The sequence below is a fragment of the Zootermopsis nevadensis genome, unplaced genomic scaffold (assembly GCF_977971745.1).
Source record: "Zootermopsis nevadensis isolate Lab colony 2312 unplaced genomic scaffold, Znev_1.0 Znev_ptg000028l, whole genome shotgun sequence".
NCBI classification, from domain to species: domain Eukaryota; kingdom Metazoa; phylum Arthropoda; class Insecta; order Blattodea; family Termopsidae; genus Zootermopsis; species Zootermopsis nevadensis.
Genome location: NW_028259160.1, coordinates 7,361,484 through 7,375,722, shown reverse-complemented (window position 1 = coordinate 7,375,722; position 14,239 = coordinate 7,361,484). Strand labels below are relative to the sequence as shown.

The window sequence follows — 14,239 nt, the reverse complement described above, 5'->3', positions numbered from 1 at the left end:
GAGACTGCAGATGGCTGTCTTCTGGGTTGCGCCATGTAGACTGGGTTGAAGTTTACTGTCGTTTTTCAGAGGCCTTTGCTGCCTCCATCATCAGGGCGATGAGTGTCATGACCTAATGTCTAAATACCATGGATCGTTCGTCATAGTATGTTGGGGCCCCTTAATTTCATTGGTAGTTATCCTAGCAGAAGCAGGTTATCTATGGTCACAGATAGGTAATGTGCACGAGAGATAGTATTCCGTATTGCTGTGGCAGGTGACATGGCGTTTGACGTTTGTGTGAATGAATTAATAATGTAAATGATGTTACGAAGTTAGTGCACGTTGAATTAGTTACCCTGATTTATGTCGTATGCAGTTTTTAGAGTAATATATTTTTGTACATATTGTTATGTGTGGACGTGAATTAACATTTATGGTACTGAAATATGGCTAAGCTAGTTGAAGATGCCAACAAGAAAAATGATTATTTTACGAAAGTTCCAGTTACTAGCGAAATTAGTTATGCGGATATTGCCACGAAACTTATCAACGAAAATTTGCTTCTCACAGCTCTTGAACTTCACACAGAACTTGTAGAAGCAGGACGTGAAATTCCGAAATTAAGGGATTTTTTTTCAAATCCAGGAAACTTCGAGCACCAAGCAGCTCCGCGTCTTGAAATATCGCCATCAATTCGTTAGTATACTTTCACCTATACATATTTTGTGTCGTCTATCATTTGAAGCTCCGAAATGTTTGTAGTGTGGTGTCAGTTACCTTTTTCTTATGCAGCAAGGTCTTCCAGCCAAGCAACACTTGATTCATTGGATCTTACGAGATATTCTGAAGATGGGGAACGTGGTGTTGATGAAAGAGTTGCAATTTTGGAGTTTGAATTACGAAAAGCCAAGGAGACTATTTGTGCCCTTCGAGCCGACTTGACAGTAGCAACAGGTAGTTATTAGTGATACATGTTCTGGTTTATGTGCTTATTACACTATTGTGTATTCACCAATCATTTTATGTCATTAAGCTTTAGCTCCTTCCACTGCCTTGATTAAAGTATAGAACAGGGTGCTGATTGATATGATGTACATTCATATACATGTGTGTCGCAAAAAGCTCATACAGGATGATGACGTGTATAATAGAAGAGAGACTGCTTTGCAATGTGGTAATCATAGCATGCACTCATGACAGAATAATCTTTGATACTTTTTGCACACTTGTCACTGAATATAGATTTGCTTCAGAAATGTAAAAATTATGGTGAAATACAAGAAGTTGTATTTATTCTGACTGTCTGCTATAACTACAAACATCTGTTGGCAAATAAATTATGTAAGAACAATGGTAAATGGTCACTGTATAGTAAAGATATATTAAAGAATGAATAGGTTAGGTTAGTTTTAGTGTTTCTTCTACCATCTGTTAACATTCATAATTGAGCCGGTTTGGGCTGGATGATTGGGATTTGATCCCTGACTGAGGCAGAGGATTTTCTTTAAGCCTCTGTGTCCAGACTGGCTCTGGGCCCATCCAGCCTCTTGTCCAATGGGTATCAGGGTTCTTTCCCAGAAGTAAAACTCAGCCAGGGCATGCTGCTGACCACTTACCCTCTTCTAGTGCTGAGGTTGAGAGTGAGTAGGAGCTGTACCTCCTCTCCTCTAAAATCCAACATTCACATGTAACAGGATGGCTAACATTCATGTGCTTACATTGTTTGTTGTAGGAGAGTTAGCACTTTATTGAATATTTTTACCTGTTGCTTGGTGTATTGGATTACCTTAGCTTAATTTGTTGTAATTTACTTCTTTTTATGATTGTTAATGTAGTTCCTCAGTCTGCATATTTTGAGTTGTTTTAGTAACTTATTTTAACCCGACAGTTTGTTTTATTCAGATAGTAGTATACTGGGATATGGTGCCATATAGATTTCTGCTTGTACACAAATGGTTTGGAGGTACATGCTACCTCCATCTTCAGGGTTGTATCTGCACTTCAAGGCTACAATATGCCCACAGTCTGAAAGACCACTGTCTGAACTGTCATCACTATGAAAACCTCGAAGATCGTACATGACAGTATATTTTATGTTGTTCCAGCATGTGTTACTGTTTATCAGTATGCCTCATTTTATTTTTTATGCCATAGCAAGTGAGTATAGTGCACTAAAATCAGCTTACAGAACTTAACTACTCATTGTCATCTTCAATAATAAGGCCTAATGATCTGTTCTTTCCCCATTAGTACTTTCTTTTCTTAATTAATCTTTTTGTAGACCCTCTAACACTCCTTTTTATGTGTGTGGACTATAATTCAAAACTGTTTTTGGTATATGATTTTACCCTATTCTGTCAACATGCTCTCACCTTTTATTTCTATAATCTGAATTTCTGTATATAATATTATTAATCTGAAATTAATTTATTTTACCTTTGCTCACCTCAGACAGTAACTCCTGCTCCTGAAGTTAAAGACAAGTAATGGAACTATATCTGAATTTCCATTCATTTATAATTAGTTTTAACATATCAAGTTCATTACTGTTTAATTTTTTAATGAAGTACCACAAGATGTTTTCCAGTCACATGTGGTGTCACTATACTTTGTATCACTAGCAGTAGCCTGTCTTTTTTGTTTTGTTGACAGTTGGTCTTGTAAATAAAATAAAAAATTGAGAGAAGAAACAATAGAACAATGCGTGGTTACCTGTAGTTTAATCAGCACTTTAACTCGCTTTAAATACAGATAAGTTCTGCTTATTGTGATCCTGAAAGAGACCTGTTATGGCAGATTCTAATGAAAAGTGTCAATCTGATAGAAACAATTAAAAGCACGTATACCCAATGAAATGTTTGCATTCAAATGGAAATAAGGGACAAAAAGAACAAACAAAAACAGCTTTATTGGTACATGGAAGAAGGATTTATGGAGACTGAAACATAAAGAGATCTTCCTGAGATAATGAAGAAGAGAGAAGACTTCCTAAAGATGGATGGAATTTTGATTCTAGTACACTGGTTATAATGCCATATAAAACTAGTATGTAGTGAACCCTTTTTTAGTAAATAGCTGCATTTGTATATAATTTAACATAGAATTTGTTTGAGAGATTGTTGTGATGTGTGACCCATTTTGATTGATATGTGTGTCTGTCTACAGAACTCAGAGCACAGGCTTTGTTGTTCAAGAACTAGCCAACAGGAGAGCAATTGGCAGAATTGTATGGTTACCCATCCCATAATTTTCTGCAGTTAATGTTACATAACCTTTAAGTGACTGACAGTAAGCAGTCATTAATTTCTATTGAATTGTGTTGATATATTTTGTATCAACATGATGGAACACTTGAGAGGCTGTGAAAACTTTAGATTGTATGTGAGGGAGTATCATTAAAAGTAAATTTTTATTGTTCTCTGTGTTGCAGAATCAGAAGTAGCAGCTCCAGATGCTGGGTCAGTGAAGCCTATTAACAATGAACCAATCAAGCCACATGAACAGCGTGCACTAAATTTTCTTGTGAATGAATATCTTTTGTTGCATGGCTACAAACTCACATCTATTACATTTGCAGATGAAAATGAAAATCAGGTTTGATGCTATTAATTCACATTTATATGAGAATATTTGCAGTGCTAGTCAATAGTAAGATTTTTGTCAGTATACTATGGGAAATTTTTGACATTGGTGCCTAAATTACAGTAAGAGTTTAAAATTAATAGAACATTAAGGAAGTGAAAAAAAAGTGGTTCAGTGTTACACTTTTGCCAACAACACGCATACAGTAACATGTCAGGACTTATTCATTATACTTATGCTCCTGTGTAGTGCAATATATGTCAAATATGAATTCAGTCTCATTAATTTTCTGGCATGTTTTTCCATTCCATACATTGATGTTGTTAAACCATAACCCTGGGGGATATATGCTTTTTGATCTATATCTGTACATAAAAATATCAATTTGTATGCTTTCCTAGTAGTGCCAGTGTGAAGACCAATACTGTGTTTTTTTTGTTAGGATTTTGAAGACTGGGATGACGTTGGCCTAAACATTCCAAAGCCTGCAGAGTTGCTCAGCTTATATCGAGACTTCATGCGCCAATCCGGCCATGTTAGGTTACCCTGCCAACACATTGCAAGCCAAACAGACTGGTTGGCTGAGGATCTGAAGAAAGATGCAGAGATGCAAGAGTTGGTATGTGTGATTACATAACTCTTCAAGCTGTTGACATATAATTTAATTTTTATGTTGGACAAAGATTACACTACTGCATTGAGCATTGTCTGTGTTTATTGCATGAAGTGAGTGTATATTGAGGAGGTTATGTTTCCGTTTTTCATCTCCCAACACAATTAAGCAGAATTTTTGTGTGAGAAGCCGACTTCAAAGGAAGAGATTATATGAGCGTATTAAGAGAAGAAAAATATTAAAATGATTCTTGGGGCATGGCATCAGTTGGTTAGTTTTGTTAGGTCTGTACCTTCTAGTAGATATGTTGGTTATTTTTCTTTGTTGCTAGATGATAGAAATGGAGCACCTGAAGGAAGACATTAATGCTCTGGAGCAAGAAAAGCAAGAATTTAAGAGGCTGTGGATGCATGAAAATAGACTTACTGCTGGAGAGATAGTGTCGAGTGTCACCACCCCAGGTTCTGAACTGGTTGGGATGGTGATTGGTGAGACAGTGTCAATGCACAGCACTACTCCTGAGCACTTTGAACTGATTGAGGCTGAAGGGAGAAACATGGATGAAAATGAAGTTCAAATTCAAGGGGAAGATGATGGTTCGGCACTGAGTTTGACTGATACAGACACAGAATGGACACGTGTCATGCTGCCACCTGTAGTTGATGGTGATAGCATTCCAGTTGACTCATCCCAATCAGCTCACAAGTTTGCCCATCCACATGTGTTTTGCAGTCCTGATTCTAGGTAAAGTGTGGCAGATTTATATTTTAGTCTTTGCTTTGTAGAGTTGTGAAATGTGATCCTTTTGGGGGAGGACCATAATTTGCAATTATCTATGCATAAACAGTTGGGAATAATATCTAAAATGAAAGCCTCAAATGTTATATAGGTGTGATCGAGGTAATAAAGGAAGTTATATGATGAGAAACTTTGTGATTTGTACACTTCACTAAATATTGCAGTTTTAATCAGAACAAAGAGGTTGAAGTGGACTGGATGTTTAGCTCAAATAGGAGAAGTGGGGTGGGGGGGTGGGAATGAGTTCTGATGGGGAATATCTTAGATAGAGGTCACTTGAAAACTTGAAAATTGATTGGTTTATTTAACAATGCATTTTTAACTGTATAACTTATGTAGCATAGAATATTAGGATGATTTATTAACAGTAGTTAAAATAGATATGAAAGGAAACAGTCATAGCATATTTTAGGTCAGTATTCCAGCATTTTTTATTGTTGCTGTCTTGGTTCTTAAAACTGAAGGACACTCTTCTATACATCTCTTGACCTGCTATTTTGTCATCCTTTTATCTCTCATTTTTTGCTACTGGAAAGAGACTGTCTCCCACATTTAGCATTCCATTATTGACCGAAGTGACAGTGAGACTTAGGATGATGAAACATTGATGGAGAGACCAAGACTTTATTGAGATTCATAGGAACAAGCCTTGCAAAGTTCATGGTGATAATGATCATGATCATGAATAATGATTCTTAGAGAGAATAGAGTAATTTATCAGTTGAATTAATGTTGTGGGATATAGACACAGACTTTTAAAGTGAACATTGAAGAGTTTATGGATGTAAATTGAATTGAGTGTTGTGTTACAGTGATTAGCTCTCCTGCTGTGTGTTGTTGAGGTCCTGGGTTTGAATCTCAGCTTGGAAGCTGGCTACCATGACTGCGGTTTTCTTCAGTTGTTCCATGCATGTGCTGGGATATTCTTCAAGATAGACCAAACCACTTCTTTCCACACCTTTTCCAATTCATCATTTTTATCATGCTACCCCTTGATCCTGTATGTATGGTGTCATTACATAAATGAACAAGAGGCATGATCTTGCATAATTTTCAGAATTAATGTTGTTTGCAGCTGAAGTATGTCTTTCCCATTTTGCTCAAGTTTAATACCAAACATGGTTCTGTGGTTAGATTTCAAATTTATTTTCTTTCAGACCAATTCCGGATGCATTCCGGCGTGAAGTTCTGGCTCGTTGCTTTGTGAACATATCTCAGAAACAGGATGGGCACCTGATAGAAGAGATGTTAAATGATGGAATCTCTGAAGAACGTTTAGTGTACATTTTGGGCCGAAGTTTACCCAGAATTATCCCTAATGTTATACTCAACAAGAGGGAGGTGTGTATAGAAGTGCAGGGCATTTGTAGAATTTGAAATTTGTAAAACAGCAACAGTCTTACAACATTACTACAGACACACGCACGCGCACACCCACACTCATGCACACACCAGTATATGCTTTTATGTAGAACATCAATTTAAATTATTTGAAAACATATTGCTAAGGAAAATATAATAGAGTTCTGAGTGGCATCTTATTCAGCTCATTAGTTGTTTTATTATTAAATTTTTTATACCTCATTATTTTTTCATATTTGTATATATTTGTTAGTATTCTGTTCAGATATTATCATTATGTCCAATTTCTTATATGCTAAAGGTCATATTAACTAAGTAACAAACAAATTATGGTTCTGTAACTTGAAGGTTCAGTTCCACTGATATGAAATTCCAGCTCTAGAAATGATTGTTAGTTAGACCTGTCTATGCAGTACTTGCTGTCTCCTTGTACTCAGTCTGAATTTTATTCTCCCATCTTCTTGGTCTTCCAAATGGACATTTTCTGAAAGGTTTTCTTACCAGAATTGTGTGAATTCCTTGTCTCCACCATTCTATCCATATGCCAAGTTCATCACATCTTCCTTTGCTTCTCTTAACTAGCAATATTCAGTGACTTGCATATATCACATAGTTCCTCATTATATAACATCCTATGTTTTTCACTTAGCCATCCTTGTCAGTTACATGTATTTGCTTTAGCATTTCTAATTTATATTCTGCCTGCAATGTAAGATGGTTCACATACATTGTTTTGGTAACTAAAGAAGAATTGAGTGAGTGGGACATGTAGCACTCATGTGGGAAACAACAATGTTATGTGATGTTTGGTTAGAAAGTCTGATAGGAAGAGATCACTTGAGAGATCAGTGCATAATACTAGAGTAATATTAACATGGATATGAAGTTTTTGAAGGTGTTAGCTGGACTGGCTCAGGATGGGGTTATCTTGAGGGTCTCTGGATTCTGTAATAACATGAAATTTCTTGACATGCTAACAGTTGCTCAATGAAGATATGTACCATGAAGTTAGTTAAGTACTCTTCAATGTAATAAGTTAATGCAAGATACATATTTTTCTAGGAACTGGTTCCATTGATAATCTGTACCATCCATTTGCATCCAGAAGCATCCAAGCGAGATGTTCTGCTGCATCTACTGTTTAATCTGAAGAAACGTCCACAAGAAGATGAAAGGAGGATGATTCTTGCAGGTGATTTTTCTGATATAGTTTATAATATTACTAGTTTCTATTAGCAGCTACTATTAGTAAGCATCATCACAAACAACCATTAATGGTGATCTGTTCTGGCTTTAGAGTTCATGTTGCCTGAAAATATTTAAAACATGCTGTTTTTTCATAGTGAGGAATTGTTAGTCCCTTACCCAACCACTGGGCTGGAGGACCACCCATTGTCGGCTATCTTTGACTACTTATTCGATATATTTGCAGCCACCCTCAATGTCTAGAGACATTTTCCATCAGCAAACTGAGGACACTGAGCTGTGGTGACATAAAATGGGGTTTAAATTCTCTGTTCCTGTACAATGAAGGTTAACTTGATAGTTATTATTTATGTGTAACATGGCCAAATTTAATTATGTTCTTTAACTTTTAAAATTGTATACCTCACTCAAAGGATGTAACAGGTGACAGGACAGATTTAGTGTATGCTTATGTTTGCAATGCTACAGGAATTGTGGGCATTGCACGGTGTTCAGGACTGAGCCTTGTGGAAAATGAGATTTTACCTCAGTGCTGGGAGCAAATCAGTCACAAACATGTTGAGCGGAGGCTTCTGGTGGCTGAATCTTGCAGTGCCCTTGCTCCGTATGTCTCAGTAAGTAATTATATGGTTTAAAGAAACTGTATCCTGTACAGGTATGGTGCAAGGTGCTGTTTCTCTACCACATCACATGATGTACACTCATTAAAATTATTAGAGGAATGTGCAGTTAAGAGTGTAAATCATGGTATGAAGCTCGTTTGTATGTAAAAGTTTCAAACTTGGTGACACTGCGTTGTTGGCTATTAAGAGTAAAAGTAAAGTTGTGCCTGTGCTTAAGCATCACACCATGATAATGGAGGTAAACCTAAACACATTTCTTAACCTTGGCTCTTGATGGAGGTGAGTGGTCAGTTTTATGCTATTGTCATTTAAGGGTTTTATGTTGTCACTTCTACTCTTAAAAGTTATTGACTGAATCATGTGACTGAAGACCTGAACGTCATGTTCTAGAGTCCAATCCGCAACTCCTTAATGCTGTCCATGCTGCAGCAGATGCTTCTAGAAGACAAAGACAATACAGTAAAGGAAGCTGTGGTTCACAGTCTGGCACTCATTGTTACTTTCATGGATGATAAAGATAAATATTTTCAAGTAAGTTCATGCTTGCTTACTGTGCAACCCACATTTGACATTCATGTAGTTCTTGTCATATGGAATGACATTTTAAATTTCAGATTTGAGTGGTGAATATTTAGATGCCTGATTATCTGCAATTTTATTTTGCTTTAGTATTAACTTATATTATTTCCCTCTTCTCTGACTGAAGAGAATGGAATTGTGGAAATGCTTATATTTGGGATGTAGGTTAAGTTACCGGTTATCCTGACTGAGATTTTTCATGGTTTTACTCAGTTTTATGCACATTTACTCTGTGTATGTACAGGTCACATTCATCATGTTCATAATTTCATCATTGTATAATATGAAGAGTAGAAATTACAAAACTTATCATTGTATACTTTTCTTCATTATTCTCTAACACCAAAATATTCTGTTAACACACTGTTCTGAAGTGCTGTTTGTATTTTTTTTGAGAGTGAGGTGATTTGTATGGTGATAGTGATGGGTTGATTTTCTGCAGTGGTGAGAAGCAGCCACTTGAAGAGTTACTGTTGAAAGAATTAATGTTTTAAGGAGCTATAACATGTCTCAAAATGTACTCTTTGTACATTGTAGTGTGAGGAGTTGGCAATGGCTACTTTAGAAGACATGTCTGCTAGTGTAGTGGAATCTGCCACTAGAGTTCTCTTCCCAGTTCTTGCAAAGTGGGCTTTTGATTTGGGTCAACTTCAAAGCCATCTACTGACTCGCCTGTTGCAGAAACTCAAGTCTCAAATCAAGGTGACATTTTGAAATTAATTAATGTCCTATTCTTGCTACTGGCTACTGTTTTGTAGACAATAAGATTAAAAAAGTTCATTGTATACATGCACATCTCTGATCCTGTATACAAATGATTGTAATCTTGCTAGATAAGTTTTTTTTTTACTTTACCCAAACCCAGGGACTCTGTCATCTGAATGTACTTTCTTCCTTCATTTTTCCTTTGTGCTACCCTTCTAACTCCTTCCTGTATTCCTATATTGTTCTGTTTCTTTTCTCTCTCTTCCCCCTTTCCCTCCTTCCTGACAGCCTGCTTATCCATTGGCATGTGTGTGTATGAGTGTCAGTCTCCTGATTTAAATTTTGGCTGTTGGTATGTGATATTCATCTTCAGAACTCAGATGGGTGACTGAAATGTGAGAGGTACAGAGTCTGTAGGCTTAGATGTACAAGTATTTACTTCACTTGTTGAGGAAATATGGTGGTATAGAGAAGTAGCATTGGCATACTGTATCAAACATCTTGGGTTTGAGACTAGTTGATCCATTACAGACTTCTCTTTCTCCACTTTTGATATAGACATATCTTTGTGAATGTAGCATACCAAGATCACAGCATGGTTCAGAACCAGCATTAAGCTGTATATATTGTTTCTCAGCCATCCTTATCATAATCCTCCCATCAAGGGTAGTGGGGTCTGTTCAGTGGTGTTTGCACCTCAGAAATGACCTCTTTTACCAGAGGCCTAGATGGTTGTTGTAGTATGAATGTTTAAGTTACTTTTAGGTACATTTACATCGCTGCAGAGCTGCTTTTAAAATCTCTTGGTCTAGACATTCATCTTTATCCATGTAATGACTTGAGAATGGCTTTGTTGATTTCATTCAAATTTGATATTGGGGAGTTCTAATAAAGTTTGTCAGCACCTTTCAGTTTTCATTAAGACTGGACAGCAGTAAAAAGTAAAGTAAAGTTTGTCCCACTATACTGGACAGCAGTAACATGCTTAAATACATTTTTGTGGTCAGAGGTGACTGAGAGGAATCCTATCCAGGGAATTTCCATGTGGAGAATGCCTCTGCCATTCACAAAGGTCAGGTGTTATGCTGTGCAGATGTTTCTTAACTTGTTCTGTATGTCTTCAACAGTGTGTGGTTATATATTTGTACAGCTGTAGGTCCATCTTAGTAGCCACGGTGGTCTAGCGGTTAGACGCTGGCCTTGTAATCCTGGGGTCTCGGGTTCGATTCCCGGCGGTGCCCGAATTTATAACTTGTGTTGGACAAGGCCGTGGTCTAGTCAACACGGAGTTATCCTCCGGGGGCTTCCCCAGTTTCTCCGTGGCATCCCAACAATTAATCCATTCACACACAGAAGAAGGCAATGGCAAACCACTTCTGAATCATTTGCCAAGAACGTATATGAACAGGTCCCAGTCTGAGAAAAGGATGGAAGGATCCTGTTCATATGGACCTGTCATCAGACAGAACACTAAATAATATAGCTCCATCTTATGTTGGCTTTATTGCTTGTATGTGCAGGCTTTTGTACCAGAATCATCAGGGTCACTGTCCCATAAGAAAAGCTCATACAGTGACCAGAGACCTGCATGGACTGTGACAGTGCTCCAGACACTGGTGCCTTACGTTGTCATGTTTGTAGCAGCTGTGGACACTGTCCTAAGCAGAATCTCAAGCACTAAACCCATTGTGAACAGTAAGTAGTAGTGTATCGGCACACTTGGCAGTTCTTTGCATTTGGTTTGCAATGGAGATTCTGTGTGTCCCTCTGTCTATATGCATGTTTCGTATGCAGCGTCATTTAGCTGATGTTAATAAAATTTTATATTGGAGGTCTGTACTAAGGATAGTCAGGGGAATTTAACTTTTATCCTTATTGACCCACATAACTGGTACTTTACATGAACCCCAAATCAAAACATAAAATTTCTCAAAAACCGCTTATTTTACAAAAATTGTCACATAAAATAAAATGTTGATTGTGTTAAGACCTAAAAACTATATTAAAAACTTTTTTTTATAAGTCTAAGAAAACACAAGGAAGAAATACTCATTGCAGTATAGTTTATAATGGACAAACACATTGGGTAAGGCCTGAGTTTGGTCAAGCTAGTCAATCCGACTGTTGTTTCTTGAGGCTAGTCATATCAGGCTGATTGAAATGTGTACATTTCATGCTCATAAATTTGTGGCATTCTTATGTTGAATTAAAGCAATGCTGTTACCAATTTATTTCTGTAAAAATATTTTAGGGCAAGAATTCTCAGTACTGGGCCATGGATTAACAAATCCATCTGTCTTCTATGAAGGCGAATATGATATTGGTTTAATCCTTGCTTCGTTTGAATCATATGTTGGTCAAGAATGGTTTGAAGAGTGGGCAGAGATGGAGTGGACATGCCACACATTGTAAGTAACAAACACTGTCTGACTGACTTACTGATTGGCTGACTGAGTCATTAATTAGCTGAACGATCAAATACTTTTTTTCCTTTAATCCACCGGTGAGCATGCATGCATGGGTGTGTACACATTTACATATATGCACACCTGCCATTGGATACAGGAATAGGGAAGTTTCTTCTATCTTTCATCTTCTTATAACCCACTTTTCTAAAATTCATGTTATATTCCCACTTCTTTCTTGATGTGCATTTCAAAGATCCTCCCACCACTATCTTGATTTTTCAAGTGGTGGCTTCCCAAGATGTTTTCACACCAAAATTTTGTATGCATTCCTGCCCAAGTTACATGCCCAGTCAATTGTAATCTTGATTTTGCTACTAGGTGACTTGTATAAATCACAAGTACTTTGTTATGTGATATCCTATATTATCTAGTTGCTTCTTTCCCTTTAGGGGTAAGGGCCCCCATACACACACAGTTTTGCCTCCCGTTCGGCCTGCACAATTGAAGACTGAAAGGCAAAACTGATGTGTGTGGTGCGGCCGGCCAGCCAATCATTTGGACTGTTGGACTGTTGGAAATCCATCAGTTCTGCCTGCAGGACGTAGCACGTGACAGGCGGAACGCACGTATGTGACGATACCTGCAGGCCAATCGCTCAGTTGCTGGTGCTGTCTCGTGTTGTTCAGTACTGTTTCGCGTTTGTGCAATGGCAACGTGATTGAAGGAATTTGTACTCGAATTTATTGAAGAATTTCGTGGTCATCCTTCTATTTGGAAAGTCAAGAGCAAGGAATACCACAACCGTGAGATGAAAGAGAGTGCTTATTCAGCACTGACGGAAAAAGTTAAAACAATAGATCCCCAAGCCAACAAGGAAAAAGTGTTGAAAAAGATCAACAACCTACGTAGCAGTTTCAGAAAGGAACGGAAGAAAGTATTGATGGCTAAGAAATCTGGAAGGCTGGAAGACTGTGACTGTGGCATGCAGCCTGCCAGTTTATCTGCGTGTGTATGGGGAAGGAAAGGAAGAGGGCAAACTGTCACAGTTTTGCCTGTAAGGTCGATCAGAAGGCCAAACTGTGTGTGTATGGGGGCCCTAAGTGTTAGTGTTTTCAGACTTTGTACTTTTCATAATATCATAATGAGCCTCTTTCATTTTTGAGATCTGAGTTTTTCATGGCAGTGAAAATTTAGTAAGGTGTGTGAATGCATGGTGTCATAACCCAGAAGATCACAATCAGAACTCGTTTTTATTTGTTGCTGTTATTCCCAGTCCTTACATATTTAAATATTTTGAAATGATTTGTTACTTTATCATATGACTTATACAATCCCTCATTGAGAAAGTTAATTGTGTGGATAAAAATATGGACTCTTTTCCTTGATGTATATATTGGATACTTGTTTAGTAACAATGGCACTTGGTTTATATGTGCTGATTTATTTTTCAGGTTTCCAGATCTGCTCAATATTCTTAAAGGAGTTGAACTTTCTCAGGAACTTTTAGTTTCATCATTCATTAAATTATTCAGAACTTTGTGCTCTGGATTTGGGAAGTCTTTCACAAGACAAAAGGTACTCTATCTTAATTATATATTTATTATTCCCATCTCTGCCAGCGAGTCCTGTCATGACCTGTATCACTTGATGCTCTGATTCTGCTTGTTTGTCACATGCAATTCATAAGGATTGACATAACCATGTACAGTATCTCATTTTCAGCACTTTTTTAAGGTTACAAACAAGTGTCTCTCTTGTGCTACTGAATTTTTACAACATAACCTGGAAGTTTTTGCTTAGCAATTTAATGTAGTATTAAAGATACTTAATTACACACTACTTTTACTCTGTTGATGAATTTTTATTGTTTACAAATAAGTAATAATTTATCTTCTGTGTGTAATGGGTAGATGTATTTGTAACTTATTACTTTAAGTGAGCCCTTTGTTTGTATTATGTGGAATTTATATAATAGTATGAATTGTACTTTATAATATGTATTGTATGATTATTATTATGACTTTTTCCACATCCTATTGTCATCTGACTATCTTATGGATCCATGGAATGTAATAACGATATATGTTTGTATGTATCTGTGTTGAATGAAAGTGTAGGCTGACAAGTGAAACATTTTTGGTGTTTTTGCTAATATTCTTTCTTACTCTCCTTTTTCATTTCTCTGCAGAAGACAGATGGTAAATTTGTAATTGATGAGTTTATGAGGGCCTTTGTTAATCTTTATTGTCCATGTGTCACTACTTAACTCAAGAACTAACTGGTTGTGCGTCATATGTCATTATACTAAAACATTATCCCAGTGTTGATTCTCGTTAGCAGCCCCTTAGTACAGGTGTTTAAATTCCCTATTACTGTACCGT

General features: G+C 37.0%; 1 protein-coding gene across 7 annotated transcripts in view; it reads left to right on the top strand.

Annotated features, from left to right (window-relative positions):
- The first annotated feature begins 197 nt into the window (after positions 1-197).
- LOC110838684 (RAB11-binding protein RELCH homolog) overlaps positions 198-14,239 on the top strand; it is a 25,086-nt gene continuing 11,044 nt past the window's right edge. For 5 of the 7 annotated variants that reach the window (XR_015537388.1, XM_022082129.2, XM_022082128.2 and 2 more), the window contains exons 1-13: positions 200-678; positions 775-936; positions 3,413-3,576; positions 4,007-4,183; positions 4,509-4,921; positions 6,133-6,316; positions 7,400-7,529; positions 8,012-8,157; positions 8,557-8,697; positions 9,283-9,447; positions 10,971-11,145; positions 11,702-11,858; positions 13,310-13,433. Coding sequence is in view for 6 of the 7 variants with exons in the window: in XM_022082129.2 (XP_021937821.1) it covers positions 429-678; positions 775-936; positions 3,413-3,576; positions 4,007-4,183; positions 4,509-4,921; positions 6,133-6,316; positions 7,400-7,529; positions 8,012-8,157; positions 8,557-8,697; positions 9,283-9,447; positions 10,971-11,145; positions 11,702-11,858; positions 13,310-13,433 (2,388 nt within the window). In the remaining variant the exon portion in view is untranslated. Of the gene's footprint in view, positions 679-774; positions 937-3,412; positions 3,577-4,006; positions 4,184-4,508; positions 4,922-6,132; positions 6,317-7,399; positions 7,530-8,011; positions 8,158-8,556; positions 8,698-9,282; positions 9,448-10,970; positions 11,146-11,701; positions 11,859-13,309; positions 13,434-14,239 lie in introns of all 7 variants that reach the window. The other 2 variants (XM_022082130.2, XM_087357102.1) reach the window with 2 other exon arrangements.